A 19,170-nucleotide genomic window follows, 5' to 3' on the forward strand; every position below is an offset into this window, starting at 1 on the left:
GAGGAGGAGGGAAAAAACACACTGCGGCCATTGACGCCCGGGAGGTTTTGCCTGGGATCTGCCGCTCTCCAGATGCACATTTCCCCCTTCTGGATTCTCCAAACTCTGCACGGGGGCCTGATGGTTGAGTTTTGATGATTCGGGTGGGGAAAAACGGTTCGGTCTTAGGTAGCGAGTGTCATTGTATTTCAGCCACTCAGGGGTTAAATTGTTTGTAACCAAGCTGACCAGATCAAAGGTGATGTCACCTACAGTATGCGCCAAGTAGCTATCGGCTAAACAGGACAGTTGTAAAAGTATGTGCATGCTAGGGCTTCTTCTTTGTTCTAGCAAGAAGAAGCCACCGCCATTGCATTTTAGATTTGACCATGCGGAGACGTAAAGCAGCAGAACTCCCAGCTTCCGGGGTGGGATAGGAAATTGAGAATGCAGTAAGCAATTTGTTGTTTTAAATCCAAGATCCCCTTCCCTGATGTCAGTAAGCAAAAGGGAGTTTTCGCTAAGAGAAGAGCCTGCGAGCCTTGGTGGTGCGCGTGCAACATCAATGAGCTTGCACCGCTGACACCATTCATAGTCAGCGACCCGTTTCCTCGGACAGGGATATCCTTCCCATCCAAAAACGGGCATCGGGAGAGCGGCAGGCGCCAGGCAACACCTCCGGTGCACAGCCAAGCAGCGGAGAAGGCGGGAGCGCACGAGGCGAGCGCCTGCCAAGGCCTGCCCGTGCGCGCAGGGAAACTCCAAGCCCCCTCCCACTCTTTCTCCCCCACCCCCAGAAAGAGCGAGAGGAGACCCCGCCCTCGCCCTCCTCTGCACCCCCGTCCCTGGGAGGAGGCGTGGGGAGAGCTGCTGCCCGCCCGCCCGCGCTGCACGGGAACAAAAGGCTCTCCGGGCGCGCCGGCCTCGTGGGCAGGGGGGAGCCGCCCCACCCGCGCCCCTCTCCTCCTCCTCCTCCTCTCGCGCCATGCCCGGGATCGGGGCCGTGGGGGCCCGCTGCAGGCACCGCCCCAGGAGGCGCCCCGACCCGGCCGAGGCCGGCGGCCCCCCCGCCGCCAACGCCAACGCCGCCGCCGCCCTGTGGCTCTGGCAATTCCGCCTGATCGTGCTGGGCGACTCGACGGTGGGCAAGTCGTGCCTCCTGCACCGCTTCGCCGAGGGCCGCTTCCCGGGGCCCGCCAGGGCCGACCCCACCGTGGGGGTGGACTTCTACTCCCGCCTGCTGCAGCTCCAGCCCGGACCCAGGATCAAGCTGCTGCTCTGGGACACCGCCGGCCAGGAGCGCTTCAGGTACGCGCGCCGCCCCCCCTCCCTCCCTCCCTCCCTGCCCCCCCCCGGGGGCCTGCCCTGGGGCCGAGGGGCGCGCCCCCCTCTCGCAGGCGCCCGAGCGGAGGCTGCGGACGACGGGCGCCGCTGAGCAGGTGCAGAGCGCCTGCCCCGTAAAGGGCCTTTCCTTAAACACCCAGCAATCTTCTCTTCCAGTTTTCTGTCCCCCCCAATACCAGTGCTGACCAAGTGTGTAAGGAGAACGCTTCTGAGCATGTGCAAAGGGCCTTTCCTTAAACACCCAGCAATCTTCTCTTCCAGTTTTCTGTCCCCCCCATACCAGTGCTGACCAAGTGTGTAAGGAGAACGCTTCTGACCATGTGAAAAGGGCCTTTCCTTAAACACCCAGCAATCTTCTCTTCCAGTTTTCTGTCCCCCCCCCCATACCAGTGCTGACCAAGCGTGTGATAAGGACACTTCTGAGCATGTGCAAAGGGCCTTTCCTTAAACACCCAGTAATCTTCTCTTCCAGTTTTCTGTCCCCCCCATACCAGTGCTGACCAAGTGTGTAATAAGAACGCTTCTGAGCAGGTGCAAAGGGCCTTTCCTTAAACACCCAGCAATCTTCTCTTCCAGTTTTCTGTCCTCACTGTTCCCAGAGTCTGTTCCCCCCCTAGGGTTGCCAACCTCCAGGTACTAGTGGGAGTTCTCCTGCTAGTACAACTGATCTCCAGCCAATTGAGACCAGTTCACCTGGAGAAAATGACCGCTTTGGCAGTTGGACTCTGTGGCATTGAAGTGTGCCCCACCTTCCCAAACCCCGCCCTCCTCAGGCTCCGCCCCAAAACCTCCCACCATTGGCGAAAAGGGACCTGGCAACTCTACCGCCCCATACCAGTGCTAACCATGTGTCTAATAAGAACGCTTCTGAACATGTGCAAAGTGCCTTTTCTTAAACACCCAGCAATCTTCTCTTCCAGCTTTCTGTCCCCGCCTTTCGCTGAGTCTGTTCCCCCCAATACCAGTGTTGACCATGTGTGTAATAAGAATGCTTCTGAGCATGTGCAAAGGGCCTTTCCCTAACCCCCATAGCAATCTTGTATTCCAGTCTTCATCCCTTTCTTTCCCCAGAGATTTTTTTTGCCAAGGTTCAGCCCTTTAAGGCCTCTCATGCCAGTGCTAGCATATGCATATGCTTCTGAGCATATGCAGTGTGCTTTCCCCACCCCTGCAATCTATTGCAGCCTGCCCTCCCTCCCTACGCACCTTCCCTTCTCTTGGTATCTGCAATAACCCTAACTTTTCCCCTTTCCACTTGAATATGCTGATTCAGATCCCCGCCATTAGCAGCCAATGTCCACCCGGTGTCCAGAGCTTTCACTTCCATTCCCAGTGCTCCTTTCCTGCCAAACCTGGCATTAGGAGTCTTGGAGCCAGAGTACAGCTTTGGATCACATAAAGCAGAAAAGAAGATGAGTGCCTCTGAGTGCATATAGAGGAAATTTGTGTCGCTACTGCTGATTCCCAAAACTGCACAGAGTAGGGGCAAAGAATCCCCGTGAGAGTCAAAGGCATCCCTTCCCCTCCTCTGGGCAATGTGTGTTCTCAAAGGAACAACTGTTTCCAGCTCTCTTCTCACTCTCTTGCTTTTTTTCTGGTGCAGGCGAGCAGGTGGTGTTCTTCCTTTCCCCTCTTTTTAACCTTCCTATGCATTTGTGGCTAACCTGACTTCACTTTCCCCATGAAAACAGATCTGCGCTGTGAGTAAACACGTAACCTGAGGTTTTATGCTGCCTGCTTCCCACATCAGTGAGAAGCTCGAAAAGCCGCTCTTACCTGGCATAGTTGCCTTTGCGAGAGATATCGCTGGAAACTTCAGACATCACAGCAGATCTCATATCAGATTTTCAGAGAGAGAGAGAGATCCTGCACTCTTGCATGCGCACACATACACACACCTTGCTTCTTTCTCTACCCCTTCCAGAATCTATATTGCTGTTTACACAGATTAAAATAGTTTAGGGGGGTGGTTGTGTTGATCTGCAGAAGAAAAGCAAGATAAAAGTCCAGTAGCACCTTAAAGACCAACAAGATTTCCAGGGTATACGCTTTCGTGGTGAGAACCAGCATGGTGTAGTGGTTAAGAGCGGTGGTTTGGAGCAGTGGACTCGGATCTGGAGAACCGGGTTTGATTCCCCCCTCCTCCACGTGAGCGGCGAAGGCTAATCTGGTGAACTGGATTTGTTTCCCCACTCCTACACACAAAGCCAGCTGGGTGACCTTGGGCAAGTCACAGTTCTATTAAGAGCTCTCTCAGCCTCACCTACCACACAGGGTGTTTGTTGTGAGGAGGGGTAGGGAAGGTGATAGTAAGCTGGTTTGATTCTTCCTTAAGTGATAGAGAAAGCCAGCATATAAAAACCAACTCTTCTTCGAGAGTCAGCTTTCCTTTCGTCAGATACCATCAGACAAATGTGGATAAATGTGTGGTTTTAATCATACATCCAGCTGTACATATGTTGAGCGTAACAATTACAATCACTAAATGCATATATAAAGAAAACCCAAATGTACACTGTAGATGGATTGCACGTGTGTTCTGTGTAACTTGTGATCAGGGCTATTATCTTTCTTTTTAACAGGGTCTGGTTTTCCCCAGCACATCACTTTAGGCCAAGCTCATAGGATAGCCTTGTTTACTGTACATTCACACCAAAATATTCATATATTTTATGTATATTCATAATTATTTTATGCAGAACCCTGACCTGACTCTATAAAGGAAGCCAGGGCCCTCAATTTGCAAGATCTGAGCAAGGCTGTTAAGGATAGGACACTTTGGAGGACATTAATTCATAGGGTCGCCATGAGTCGGAAACGACTTGACGGCATTGGTTCTTGTAGGTTATCCGGGCTGTGTAACCGTGGTCTTGGTATTTTCTTTCCTGATGTTTCGCCAGCAGCTGTGGCAGGCATCTTCAGAGACACTGTCCTTCAGTGTTACTCCTCTGAAGATGCCTGCCACAGCTGCTGGCGAAACGTCAGGAAAGAAAATACCAAGACCACGGTTACACAGCCCGGATAACCTACAAGAACCAATGAACTCTGACCGTGAAAGCCTTCGACAATATTTTGACTTGACGGCACTTCATACACACACACACACATATTTTCTATCCTGTGTTTTAAGGGGAGAAGTGAGAATCCAAAGGGTCTGACTTGAAGTGAGTGTAGCTGTAATAGTTCAGGAGCCATAGATAAAGATGACCAGAATGAGAAATGGCGGAAAACCACTTAAATATGAAGAGTAACTAAAACACCTGGTGTAGCAGTGTCTCTACAGCTTTCTCTGGGACAAGCAAGGATCATGTGACCTTCGGGCAAGTCCACAAAGTTCGGGTGCCTTGACACTGTTAAGCGTAAGGGAATGTCTCCAAATTGTAAATTCTGTCACTGCAGGCATCACATCCCCTGGCTTAAAGTATGGCTCATGCTGAACAGGTATAGAGTAGGGGTAAGGGGGATTTCACACAGGAGGACAGGCAGAACAGGGGTGCCGAACTGTCCCTCCAGCTGCATGCCCCATCCCCACACTGAAACTGCTCATTCCCTCGCTTGCTGCTTCGTCTATTCCTGCTTCGGAGCCCAGCCTGGGGGAAAAACAGCTTTGAATCTCTAGTGATACAGCACAATGCCCCCAAAGCGCTTGCGGCAATTGAGAGCATCAGCTGAAAGTTATTTTTACTTTTCTCACACCATGCAATATTATAAGAACTGGATTTGGGCATGCTTCCCCCTACCAGGGGTGTAAACTATTGTGGGGGGGAGCAGGGCTCAAGCCCCCCCCCCCATGGAATTTTGGGGGGAAACTAATCTGGCTATAGGATGGGATTGTACTGCCCCTAACAGAGCAACGTTGCAGTTTGGACAGACACTTTGAGGTGACCCTTGTTGAGCCAGTGTGGTGGTGTGGTTAAGAGTGGTGGACTCTAATCTGGAGAACCGGGTTTGAATCCCCACTCCTCCACTTGAGCAACGGGCTCTAATCTGGTAAACCGGGTTGGTTTGCCACTCCTGCACATGAAACCTGCTGGGTGACCTTGGGCTAGTCACAGCTCTCTCTGAATTCTCAGCCCCACCTACCTCACAAGGTGTCTGTTGAGGGGAAGGGAAGGCAATTTTTAAGCCAGTTTGCGTCACCTTAAAGGGAGAGAAAATCGGGGTATAAAAACCAACTCTTCTTCTTGACCGTGGATGTCAATTCTAAGCAACGTTATGTTGACTTCAAGAGCCTTAGAGGGCTATAACTAATTAATTTGCTCCGTAAGGGACAAAGGTAGCCAGGAGTGCATTTTCCTGTGTAGGTTGGTTTACCAGCTGTGGGCTTTGCTGGAAAAGGCTGGCCTGGCCATGGTTACGCAAGCATGGGGACATTTGGGTTGGACTGCTATGATGTGGTCTACATGGGACTGCCTTTGGAGATAGTTTGGAAGCTTCAACTGGTTCAGAATGTGACAGCCATGATGCCTATTGGGATTAGCCTCAGTGAAAACATTGGTCTCATCTTGTGCCAATGTCATTGGCAGCTCATGTTGTTATTGGCCCAGTAAAAAGTGTTAGTATTAACTCTGAAGGCCCTAAATTGGTTGGGTCTAGGGTACTGGGAGGGGCCGTGGCTCAGTGGTGGAGCATCTGCTTGGCATGCAAAAGGTCCCAGGTTCAATCCCTGGCATCTCCAGTTAAAGGGACTAGGCAAGTAGGTGATGTGAAAGACCTGAGCCTGTGACCCTGGAGAGCCGCTGCGGTCTGAGTAGACAATACTGACTTTGATGGACCGAGGGTCTGATTCAGTATAAGGCAGCTTCGTGTGTTCATGTATACTTTGTCGGCTGCCCATCACTTGTAAATACTGGCTTGGTACCCACCTTGTGCTCTTTGGAATTCCTTTTCCCCAGCAGATTTCCTTTTTGAAAGGCCTTTTATGTAATTTTTCTCTTTATTCTATTTTGTTTCTTTTTATTCTTTGTCCCCGGTGCTTGTAAGTTTTTAACAGTTGTTATTTATTTTAACTGTATTGTATGGGTTTTATGGTGCAATCCTAGGGAAAGTCACACTGTAGGTGTAACCTGGGGTTCCATTTCATTTGGTCATGCCAAGAACTGGATCCTAGAGTGGGGACATGCAGATGAACCGGTAGAACTATAGAGAAAAGTACTAGCTCATTTTTGAATGGGATGAAGTTCTCTGGTAGTGGTCCCCAGTGTAGCACCTGCTGATGGTTTCTCAGAGGGAGTCCATCCGTGTCCTGTTCTCAGACCATTTTTACCTGTAACCCACATAATGTGGTTTGCTTATTATAAAAAGCATCTCTTCACCACAGCGAAGAACTGGTCCTGATTTTCTTCCACCTCATTGGAGCAGGAGGTTCTTCAGAAGAACAAAGGAGGCAACGCCCATTCTACAACAATGGGACAAACCATTCTAGTGGTTTGTCCCAGCGCCCTGACCTGGATGGCCCAGGCTAGCCCGAGCGAGTCAGACCTGAGAAACTGAGCTGGGCTGGCCCTGGTTAGTGGTTTGATGAGAGACCACCAAGGAAGTCCAGGGTAGCTACAGAGATGCAGGCAATGGCAAACCACTTCTGTTCTCTACTTACCTTGAAAACTTTTACAGGGTTATCATCAATTGACTGTGATTTGACCACTTTCCTTCACAGCCCACGGCAGCCATTTTGTTATTGTTGCCCTTTTGTGGTGGCACTATCTCCCTGATCTAAGAATTCAAAACATGCTCAAAGGCTTGACAAGATTGGGGACTCCTGTTCTGTAGGCTAAAATTAAGTGCAATGTAGGGACTTCTTGACTCTTAGGTCATTTATGCATGGGTACCTTCACTCACGTTCGCCCCTGGTCTGTCTCGGTTCCTCGGAGTTGTGCATGAGTTTTCTGTCCATTAGGGGTGACCTCGCTGCCAGCCCTCACAAATCCCGGGTCTTCCTATTCCTCTATCAACCTGATTCTTCCCTCTACTTCCATCTCAGTCCGGGTTAAATCCCCATGCATAAGGCAAAGTGTGGGACATACAAGCTTGGTTTCTCTCACAGCCAATTGCAAAACTGCATGCAAAGAGGCGGGGAATCAAATACTTCCTGCTTCCTGGGAACTCTTTCTGAACAGAAGAAAGGCTTTTTAAAAATAAGGCTTGGATTTCTCCCCCCCCCCCTTCCTTTCAGATTGCTCCATTTTTTTGTTCTTAAAATGCTTTTTTGTGCGGCAATTGGGTTTTTTTGGGGGGGATTTTCTCTCATAGTAAGGTCTACAAAGTAAGTCAATTACAAAGCAGCATTTAAAGGGGAGGGGACTTGGTTTGAGCTTGGAGACTGCTAGTGCATAGATTCCCAACAGGAAAGTGTGGATCCAGCAAGCAAGGAACCTCAAGTAAAACTCCCATGCATAAACGACTTTAGGAACTGAAGTCCGGAAGGGCAGAGTTATCCCACCCCATAGATGTTTCCAAATGCTCCCCTTTACTTTCTGCCATAGAAATTTATGGTTTATTAATCCTGTCCATTATGTCATTAATATCCAGACCTTTCCTCAAGATGCTAACCCAATAACATGCAGTTGGTATTTTTCTTCTTTCCTGTTCTTTTTTTTAATGTTTTCTACTCTGCTAGCTTGCATGGAGTTTTCTGGGACGGAGCCAGTTTTTCTGATTACAGCATTCATTTCAAAGAGGCTGTAAATAAGCCAACAGGCCCATAGACAAGAGACTCATCTATTATTCCAGCTCAAATTACAATAATAAGGATAATAATTTATGATGACAGTGGTGCAGGGCAGTATATCATAACCAACCATATAAGCATGTTGATGTTTGCTGTTTCTCTGCTGAACAAAGAGACATGCTGGAGGAAATAGGACTCAAAGGTACTTTTGCTTTACTTATCTGTTTTGACACTTCGCCTAGGACAAATTATGGAACAATACGTCATGTAGCATTTTACATATGTTCAGGCGAATTACATACATACTTGATGTATTAATTTTGCATACTGTGTTCTCACTGCTTGCTGAGCGGCAAATAAATCATGTGACACACAATTCCTAGGACTGTATTATTTCAACCTGTAAGTGCTAGATTGAAAATCTGAAGAAGTGAGCTGTGACTCACGAAAGCTCATACCCTGTCTGAAATTTTGTTAGTCTTTAAGGTGCTACTGGACTCTTGCTCTTTTCTACTGAATATTTGAATGTAATGTACAAAGCTAGCATATTAGGGGAAAGTCTAAACTAGAATCTTCTACCTGATAGTCTAGTATTTGATGGGCAGGGATATTTTACTTGGGGGAAATGTGGAGCTGCCCTTTTAGCCCCAGGAATTCTGTTGTCCAGGGCCAGCATCTGGCCTAGGGTTGCCGGGTCCCCCCTGGCCGCCGGCGGGGGATGGGGTGGCAGGGTTGCCAGATCCAGGTTGGGAAACTCCTGGATATTTGAGGATGGAGCCTCAGGAGAACAGGAACCTCAGTGGGGTGCAATGCCCATAGAGTCCACCCTCCAAAGCATCCGTTTTCTCCACAGGAACTGATCTGTGTAGTCTGGAGATGAGCTGTAATTCCAGGGGATCCCCAGGTTCCACCTGGAGGCTGGTATCCCTAACCTGGTCCAACCTCAACCAAGGTGTCTGCAGCAAAGCTGGGGACTTCCCCAATGCTGCAGGAGCTGAGTGGGTCTCACCCATCTCCCACATACATCAGCTTGACCAGAACTACCAGGATGAGGTCCAGGTCGGCAGGTATTTGTGGCAACTGGGTGTGGGACTTGATACCTCCCTCCTGGGCCCCAGAGCTTTGGTTGTTGGCTGCTGACCTCAGTTCCCGATGCCAAAACAACAAAGAAGAGGCCCGGGAAGAGGGAGCCTCAGAGGCCATCAGGCCAGCCAGCTAGGGTTGCCAGCCTCCAGGTACTAGCTGGAGATCTCCTGCTATTGCCACTGATCTCCAGCCGATAGAGATCAGTTCCCCTGGAGAAAGTGGCCGTTTTGGCCATTGGACTCTATGGCATTGAAGTCCCTCCCCAAACCCCGCCCTCCTGAGGCTCCACCCCAAACACTTCCCGCCGTTTACAAAGAGGGACCTGGCAACCCTACAGCCAGCAAACATGCAGGCTGCCAGTAGAACCGCAAACATGATAGTCTGGGTGGGGCAAAGAAGGAGCCCATCCATGCAAGAAGCTGGGAGGAGCCAGGCAGGGAGGGCCTGGCTGAAGGCCTCCCAAGAACTGGCCAGGGAGAGAAAGGGGGAAGGTCAACAAGGATAAAGAAGGAGACTGGGGGAAGTGCTGCTCCAATCCCTGTCCCAGATAAGGGTTCAGGCCAGGGAGGCAGGGCTGGGGCTGATGAGCAGGGGGTGGGAAGGGAGCATAAATGAACACATGAAGCTGCCTTATACTGAATCAGACCCTTGGTCCATCAAAGTCAGCATTGTCTGCTCAGACCGGCAGCAGGCCTCAGGCAGAGGTCTTTCACATTACCTACTTGCCTGGTTCCTTTAACTGGAGATGCCGGGGATTGAACCTGGGACTTTCTGCATGCCAAGCAGAGGCTCTGCCACTGAGCTATGCCCCCCCCATGGTAGCTCCGCAACCAGGTGAAGTAGGCCATACTTAGCAGGAACACTGCTCCAGGAACGAGAGGCAGGACTTGGGTGGTTCAACCCTGTGCCCCCCTTTCCTATTCTGAGGAGACCCTGGGAATGTAAAGTGATGCAATGGCTAAAGGCCCGGGGGTGGTGCCCGTGAGGGAAGAACCTCACATCTGCATTATTTGGTTTATATGAATGAATCACTTGTCTTAAATTTGTATGCATGTCTCACTGATCTCAATGATAGTAGTGCAGCTCTGTGCATGCAGTGAATCTGGTAGTTAGTGATGCGTCTTGACATACTGGTGTTTTCTTTCTTTTCCTGAAAGGTGTTGCTGTTGGAATGGGTACGTCACAGTTGGTTTGCGTTAGCTCTTCTTCAACTAGGGTTGCCAGAACCCTCTTTGCCACTGGTGGGAGGTTTTTTGGGGCGGAGCCTGAGGAGGGCGGGGTTTAGGGAGGGACTTCAATGCCATAGAGTCCAATTGCCAAAGCGGCCATTTGCGCCAGGCGAACTGATTTCTATCGCCTGGAGATCAGTTGTAATAGCAGATCTCCAGCTAGTACCTGGAGGTTCTAACACAAACAATCACCTATGCTGAAATAGTATAAGCTAGAAATAAACAGCAGCACGGGGGCTCTTAAATTAGTAGTACCATATATTGTGAAAGAAATATATATGACTAATATAATAACAACCAAGACTGAATGTCCAAGGTAGGTATATTACAAGCATACACCAGGTAAGATTCCCAAATCACAAATGTTACAAATTATACATAAATGAAGAAGGTTACTTCACCTGAGAGATTGAAATAAACAATACAGGTTGCTTCACCAAAGAAAAAATGACAATACAGGTTGCTTCACCAAGGGAGAACAATAGTAATATGGGGTTAAAAAACCTTACAAAAGATCAATGAATACAGACAAAGTATAACCCAGAAAATTTCAGTTTCTTCAAAGTAACAGCGAAGAAAATCTCTCAGGCAGCACCCGAGAAAGGTCTCTCAAGAAAATAGCCCATGCGAGCATAAACAGCATCAAGAACAAAAGACGACACCTCCGGATTGGTGAACGTTTCGCTTTGGAGCAGCTTCTTCAGTTGTGTTCAGGGCAATGCCTCGGTGTGAAGTTTGGCTTTATATGAATATCATTCTAGAGATGGGCATATAAGCCTCCGAGTACAGAAGAGAACGACCCAGCGGGTTCCCTAGCAATGAAGTGCTAGGGAACCCGCTGGGTCGTTCTCTTCTGTACTCGGAGGCTTATATGCCCATCTCTAGAATGATATTCATATAAAGCCAAACTTCACACCGAGGCATTGCCCTGAACACAACTGAAGAAGCTGCTCCAAAGCGAAACGTTCACCAATCCGGAGGTGTCGTCTTTTGTTCTTGATGCTGTTTATGCTCGCATGGGCTATTTTCTTGAGAGACCTTTCTCGGGTGCTGCCTGAGAGATTTTCTTCGCTGTTACTTTGAAGAAACTGAAATTTTCTGGGTTATACTTTGTCTGTATTCATTGATATTTTGTAAGGTTTTTTAACCCCATATTACTATTGTTCTCCCTTGGTGAAGCAACCTGTATTGTCATTTTTTCTTTGGTGAAGCAACCTGTATTGTTTATTTCAATCTCTCAGGTGAAGTAACCTTCTTCATTTATGTATAATTTGTAACATTTGTGATTTGGGAATCTTACCTGGTGTATGCTTGTAATATACCTACCTTGGACATTCAGTCTTGGTTGTTATTATATTAGTCATATATATTTCTTTCACAATATATGGTACTACTAATTTAAGAGCCCCCGTGCTGCTGTTTATTTCTATCTAGTACCTGGAGGTTGGCAACCCTAGCTCCAACACCAGCATTTGCCACGCTTGTCAATCCCTTGAGATTTGGGGGTGGAGCCTTGGGAGGGTGGAGTTTGGGGAGAGGAGGGAGCTCAGCAGGGATGTGATTCATAGAATCATAGAGTTGGAAGGGACCACCAGGGCCATCAAGTCCAATCCCCTGCACAATGCAGGAAATTCACAACTACATCCCCCCCCCACACCCCTAGTGACCAGAAGATGGTCAAGATGCCCTCCCTCTCATCATCTGCCTAAGGTCACATAATCAGCATTGCTGACAGATGGCCATCTAACCTCTTAAAAACCTCCAGAGAAGGAGAGCTTACCACCTCCCGAGGAAGCCTGTTCCACTAAGGAACCGCTTTAACTGTTAGAAAATTCTTCCTAATGTCTAGACGGAAACTCTTTTGATTTAATTTCAACCCGTTGGTTCTGGTCCGACCTTCTTGAGCAACAGAAAACAACTCGGCACCCTCCTCTATGTGACAGCCCTTCAAGTACTTGAACATGGTTATCATTGAACATGTTATTTCACAGAGTCCGCCTTCCAAAACTGCTTTTTTTCCTTCAGGAGAGCTGATCTCTGTAATTTGGAGATTGCCTGTAATTCTGGGAGAACTCCGGGCCCCACCTGGAGGATGGCAACCATAAGGCTCTCAGTCCTGTGTGGGAAATCATTTTGAATCTTGGAAGAGTTTCAGAAACAGAATGTGATACAGCATGGGGAATCTTCTGTTCTGAGATGGAAGGATGAGGCAGAAAATCTGCTGGTTCCTAAAGTGGCTCTCTGGATTGCAGCCCTAAGCTTGCAGATTGGTACCAGTGCCTGGGGGAAATCTTCTTTCCAAAGAACCCAGTGGGAGACCAAGAGAGTTCCCAGTCCAGGGGTGGTGGTGAGATTTCAGTCTCTGCCTGACCTCTTATCCCTCCTCACATGAACACATGAAGCTGCCTTATACTGAATCAGACCCTTGGTCCATCAAAGTCTACTCAGACCGGCAGTGGCTCTCCAGGTTCTCAGGCAGAGGTCTTTCACATCACCTACTCGCCTAGTCCCTTTACCTGGAGATGCCAGGGATTGAACCTGGCACCTTCTGCATGCCAAGCAGAGGCTCTACCACTGAGCCACAGCCTCTCCCCAAGACTAGCAGAAGCAGAATCCACAATGCCAAATCAGAAATGTGTCCATGTTCCATGATTTAGCTAGGTCACAGGCTTTGCCTCTGGCTGGCCTATTTTTAGCAGAGTGGTCTGTGTCCCATCCTGTACACGTAGGCTGACTAAACGGATAACACCAGTTTTAGAAAGGATTATTGTCAGGTGTCTTCTTTCTTCCCTTTTTTTACTTGAATTATTAGGAAGGCCCATGCAATAAATATGGGTCATTATCACAAGTCCATTTTCAGCTTCTTTTTATTTATTGTAGTGGTTTAATGCCCTGACCTGGATGGCCCAGGCTGGCCTGATCTCGTCAGATCTCAGAAGCTAAGCAGGGTCAGCCCTGGTTAGTATTTGGATGGGGGACCACCAAGGAAGACCAGGGTTGCTTTGCAGAGGAAGGCACTGGCAAACCACCTCTGTTAGTCTCTTGCCATGAAAACCCCCCAAAAGGGGTCGCCATAAGTCGGCTGCGACTTGAGGGCACTTTACACACACACAGTGGTTTAATAAAAACCAAAAAACATGATTCTATGACCTTAGGCAGATTGTGAGAGGGAGGGCACCTTGGCCATATTGTAGGCATGGAGTATGGGTCACTAGGGGTATGGGGGGAGGTAGTTGTGAAATTCCTGCATTGTGCAGGGGGTTTGACTAGATGACCCTGGTGATCCCTTCCAACTCTATGATTCTATGATTCTATTCTATGAGGATGAATGCAGTGCAGTGACTCTCACATGGTTTTTGACCTGAAAGCTGGGAGACCGAACCTCACAGTCCAAGACTGTGACAGTAGAGTTGAGCAGTTCATTCCAGGGCCCAAGCATAATATATGGTGAGTTGCCATTGCCTTTCTCTGCAGAACGACTCCAGTATTCTTTGGTGGTCTCCTATCCAAGTACTAACCAGGGCCGACCTTGCTTAGCTTTTGAGATCTGATGAGATGGGCCATCCAAGTCAAGATCCAGGCAGCATATATATATATATATATATATATATATATATATATATATATATATATATATATATATATATATATATATATATATATATATATATATATATATATATAACTGAAATACTGTTTGCTTTATAGATATAATATGATATGAATCATAAAAGTAATATTTTCTCTCTCTACCCATAATGTGTATATTTGAATAGGAAATGGCAATTTGAGTTTACACTCCCCATATATTTTACATATCACTGTGGGATTGGGGTTTTAAAATGTTGACTGAGATCCTTTCTAGATACATAATGAAACATATATTAGTTACAGTGAGATCTAATGTATAGCAGTTTTTGCAAAAATGAAGTGATGTTCCCCATTAAAGTCACAATTTATTGTATCTTGAAAATTCCAGTCTTCCCTGTATCTCGAGAGCTAGGAACCTACCAGAACTTCCTAGTGCATGGATGAGCATAAGAATGGCCCTGCTGGATCAGGCCAGTGGTTCTTCTAGTCCAGCATCCTGTTTTACACATCTGGCCTGGAGGGCCAACAAACAGGGCGTAGAGGCCTTCCCCTGATGCTGCCTCCTAGCCCTGGTATTCAGAGATTTACTGCCTCTGTTCGTGGAGATTCTGTTTAGTCACCATAGCAAATAGCCATGGATGGACCTATCCTCCAAGAATCTGTCAAATCCCCTTTTAAAGCCATCTGTTCTAGGAAGCTAACGCTACATCCACTGGGACTGAATCCCACAATTCAATTATTCATTAAAGAAGTATTTCCTACACATGAAGCCAGCCGGGTGACCTTGGGCTAATCCCAGTTCTCTGCAAACTCTCTCAGCCCCACCTACCTCACAAGGTGTCTGTTGTGGGCAGGGGAGGGGAATGGAAGGTGATTGTAAGCCAGTTTGATTCTTCCTTAAGTGGTAGAGAAAGTCGGCATATAAAAACCAACTCTTCTTCTCCTGAGTCTGTTGCCCATGCAATTCATTGGGTGGTCAGCCTGTCGTGGTCCCCCACTAACTGTTATTGACCCTCCCCCCTAACTGTGTTGTTATATGTTTTGTGTGTTTATATGTTTTATTGCATAGCTTAAATATTTTATATATATTTGTATTTTAAATCCTTTTTAAATGTCTTGATGTTTTAAGTTGAAATGCTTTAATGGTTTGATGTTTGCCGCCTTGGGGACCCTATTTGGGTGGAAATGTTTTAAATAATATAGGAATGTTTTAGAAATAATATAGAATAGAATATAGAAATATGGAAATGTTTTAGAAATAATAATTTAGAAATAATTTAGAAATGTTTTAAATAAATTAATCATTCTGGTGCCATCAGTAGCATAAGCTGTAGCCAGTGTGGTGTAGTGGTTAAGAGCGGTGGTTTGGAGCGGTGGACTCTGATCTGGAGAACCGGGTTTGATCCCCCACTCCTCCACTTGAGCGGCGGAGGCTAATCTGGTGAACTGGATTTGTTTCCCCACTCCTACACATGAAGCCAGCTGGGTGACCTTGGGCTAGTCACACTCTCTCAGCCTCACCTACCTCACAGTGTCAGTTGTAGGGAGGGGAAGGGAATGTGATTGTAAGCCGATTTGATTCTTCCTTAAGTGGTAGAAAAAGTTGACATATAAAAACCAACTCTTCTGCTGCTGCTGCTTGTGGGAGTCCCACGTTGGAGCATGTGGGCCTGAAGCCCTGGCTATGGCCAAGAGTCTGGCCAACAATCCTGCCTGCCTTTCCCCATCTGCCTTCATTCAGCTCAGCAGACTAAAGGCAAAACCCCAGCCAGGCACAGGCTACCCATACACTTTAATTCATGCAAGGAGGGCAGTCTCTCTGGTTTTGGAACACGACTTGCAGCATGCTTAACTAAAAGAAGCTGGTCACCACTGAAATGGACCATGCCTTCTTTTTTTATTATTATTTAAAGGTTTGGTTTTGTTATGTTCCAGGACTGTGGCTGATTCCAACAGACCGTGCTGATTTTTAACGTAAATGTAAGACTACAAATTGCATCCCTGTTGAGTTTCTCTCTTCCCTTTAATCTTTACAGATCAATCACCCGCTCCTATTACCGGCATTCCGTCGGGGGCTTACTGGTGTTCGACATCACCAACCGGTCTTCTTTCGACCACGTGTGCGATTGGCTGGAGGAAGCTAAGATGCACGCGGACCCTTTCCAGCTGGTCTTCATCTTGGTCGGACATAAATGTGACTTGGAGTCCCAGCGCCAGGTCCCCAGAGAAGAAGCAGAAGAATTGGCTTCCGCCTGCGGCATGAAATACATCGAAACCTCAGCCAAGGATGCCACAAATGTGGAAGAGTCTTTTACCATCCTGACAGCAGATATATATGAACTTGTGAAGAAAGGAGAGATTACGGTGCAGGATGGATGGGAAGGGGTGAAAAGCGACTATGTCCCAGACGCTGAACATTCCCCGGAACAGGAAGACTCACCTGGAGACCACTGCCCCTGCTAAAAAATGCTTGCATGCTAAAGAGCTGTATCATACGGTGATGTGTTGGCGCATGAGGCCAGTGTATATAACAGATCGTTTATGGAAAGGGGCTGTGTGTGGCTCACTGGTAGAGCATCTGCTTTGCATGCAGAAGTTGGCGGTTCAATCCATGACATTGCCATTTAAATGAGGAAAGGGATGATGTGAAGTGCCGTTGCCTTGACTCAGTATAAGGCAGCTTCATGTGGTTGTGTATTTACCTATCCAATCACAGGGGAGTGGCAAATGGGTTCCGGGCTGCCTAGGGCATCCTGAGTGTAGCCGACAGGCTCCTGTTAAAATCCTGAGAATTACACCAAAATAAATGTTTGATGATGAAATATGGGATGGCAAAAATCCTGAAGGGCTGAAAACAGGGTAAAAAAAAAAGCAGCTTGATTTCATTACGTTTTGTTGAAATCAACTTTTGTGATTTTTTGAAATGCTGTATCAAGTTGTTTTTTTTAAAGGGCTGACTCGGGTCTATTAAAGCTTATTTGCTAATCGTTTTAGAATATAACTCTGAACATCATAGTAAAAAAAAGTGCAGCATGTTGATCGTGTGTAGTCTGGCATCCACTGTGTTCATGAAAATGAGCTGCAAGTTAATTTAAAAACAGCAGCAACAGAACAACATTCCTACGCAGTTTTGTGATGCTTCCCCATCTGTTTTTAACAAGGGCCTCCACTCTAACCTTGCTTAGTATGCTAACATCAGCTCACTCATCCTGGTGGAGGTCATAGAGACCCAGACACGTCACAAAATGATAGCTAAGTGTCATGTTCCCTGCCCCTTCTTTATATCCTCATGTAACAGGCAGCTTTATTTTTTTTTTCCAGTGAAAGCATGTGTTACTGATGTGCAAAAGACAGATAATGGTAGCAAGCAAACTACTGCTCAAAAGCAGGATTCTTTGACTTTACATTGTAAAAAGCAGTCACAATAAAACTCTGGAATATGCCTTGTATTCTGATAAACTCCCTGCTTTGATTCACTTACTTTGTGACATCTCAGAAACAAGTACATGTGGATGAGTGTAACCCCAAACCGCTGAACCCTTGTGGGACTTCATGGGTACATGTAAGTTCTCTAGGCCCTACAGTGAAGGGGCCATTCTACGCATATATTAGGAAGAGAGGCAGCGTGGTGTAGTAGTGGAGAATGGTGGACTCTAATCTTGAGAACTGGATTTGATTCCTCACTTCTCCACATGAGCGGTGGACTCTAATCTGGTGAACTGGGTTGGTTTCCTCTTTCACATGAAAGACGGGCTGTGGCTCAGTGGTAGAGCATCTGCTTGGCATGCAGAAGGTCCCAGGTTCAATCCCCAGCATCTCCAGTTAAAGGGACTAGGCAAGTAGGTGATGTGAAAGACCTCTGCCTGAGGCCCTGAAGAGCTGCTGCCGGTCAGAGTTAGACAATACTGACTTTGATGGACCAAGGGTCTGATTCAGTAAAAGGCAGCTTCGTGTGTTCATGTGAAGCCAGCTGGGTGACCTGGGACTAGTCACAGTTCTCTGAACAGTCTCAGCCCTGCCTACCTTGCAAGGTGTCTGTTGTGGGGAGAGGAAGGGATTGTAAGACAGTTTGATTCTCCTTAAAAGGTAGAGAAAATCAGCATATAAAAACCAATTCTTCTTCACATCCAGGCAAAGGCTTGTGTACATTATAATCCCTATGCTACTGTGTTTCAGTGTCATACATTCCTATTGTGATTCTTTGCTCTTGTTGAAATAAATGTACTGCAAAAAAATGCAAAACGGTTGCTCCATCAGTAAATATTTTTTCTTTGCTATCTCTTTAGTGAGAAACCTTATTAAAGGTGAATTCAATAAGCATTAATATATGTTCACATCTTTAAAAGTACATAGAGCAAACATAATTTAGAATGAATTATTTTTGCGTTTTCAGTCTATATGACTCATGTGACTAATGGACTAAGTATGAAATTGATTTAGATCTTGCCAGTGGTGTAAATAAAGCAGCTAATTTTTCTGATAGGGAAAACATTCCAAAACATTATTTACAAAGCCAGCCTTGTAAATAAATGCATAACCAGTTACCAGCTTACCTTTTTAGCAGCCCTCTTGCCTGAATGTACCCACGTTACTAATTTGTAGTACATTGACAACATGAGAGTGTTTTCCCTTCTGATGTACAAAAGCATCCCTTCGTGATCACCTGGAGGTGATGCTTACTTGTCACAGGCGACCAGGTGAGTGTTTATCTGCTTGGCAATTATTTTATTTCCTGATAGGTTTTTCTGAGATGGTCAGTTTCAGCTTATCTGGGATCATGCTGTAGTAATTAAGCCTTTCGTCCATACAAATTCCAGAGAGGTAGCTAGTAAGATATTGCAACAAGAAGTATTGTTTATAATAGTGGTGTATAATGCTATGGGCAAACACATCTATAGTGGTGTAAGCTTTCAAAGGCCACAACCCACTCTGATAGATACAACAGTGGTATTTGTTATTTTATTTATTTGTGTAATCCATTTGTACCTCACCTTTCTCCCCAATGGGGGCTCAAAGCAGCTTACATTGTTCTCTTCTCCATTTTACCTCACAACAATCCTGTGAAGTAGGTTAGGCAGAGAGTGTGTGACTGACCCAACATCACCCAGCAAGCTTCCAAGGCACTAGAGGGGAATTGAACCCGGGTCTCCCAGGTACTAGTTCAACACTCTTCACCACTACACCACACTGGCCCTCACGTAGGTGGCACATGAATGTGTGTGTGTGTGTGTGTGTATATATATGTGTGTATATCTGTATGGTGTCACAAGATTC

The 19,170-nt window shown here is 46.8% G+C and overlaps 1 protein-coding gene across 1 annotated transcript; it reads left to right on the forward strand.

The window, feature by feature from the left end:
- Positions 1-964: 964 nt before the first annotated feature.
- Positions 965-16,424, forward strand: RAB39A (RAB39A, member RAS oncogene family). The gene is made up of 2 exons (XM_056858598.1): positions 965-1,287; positions 15,933-16,424. Exons 1-2 carry the CDS (start codon positions 965-967, stop codon positions 16,357-16,359), a joined length of 750 nt encoding a protein of 249 aa, XP_056714576.1. The 3' UTR covers positions 16,360-16,424.
- The last annotated feature ends 2,746 nt before the right edge of the window (positions 16,425-19,170 follow it).

Source organism: Euleptes europaea, chromosome 12 (assembly GCF_029931775.1).
Source record: "Euleptes europaea isolate rEulEur1 chromosome 12, rEulEur1.hap1, whole genome shotgun sequence".
Taxonomy (NCBI): Eukaryota; Metazoa; Chordata; class Lepidosauria; order Squamata; family Sphaerodactylidae; genus Euleptes; species Euleptes europaea.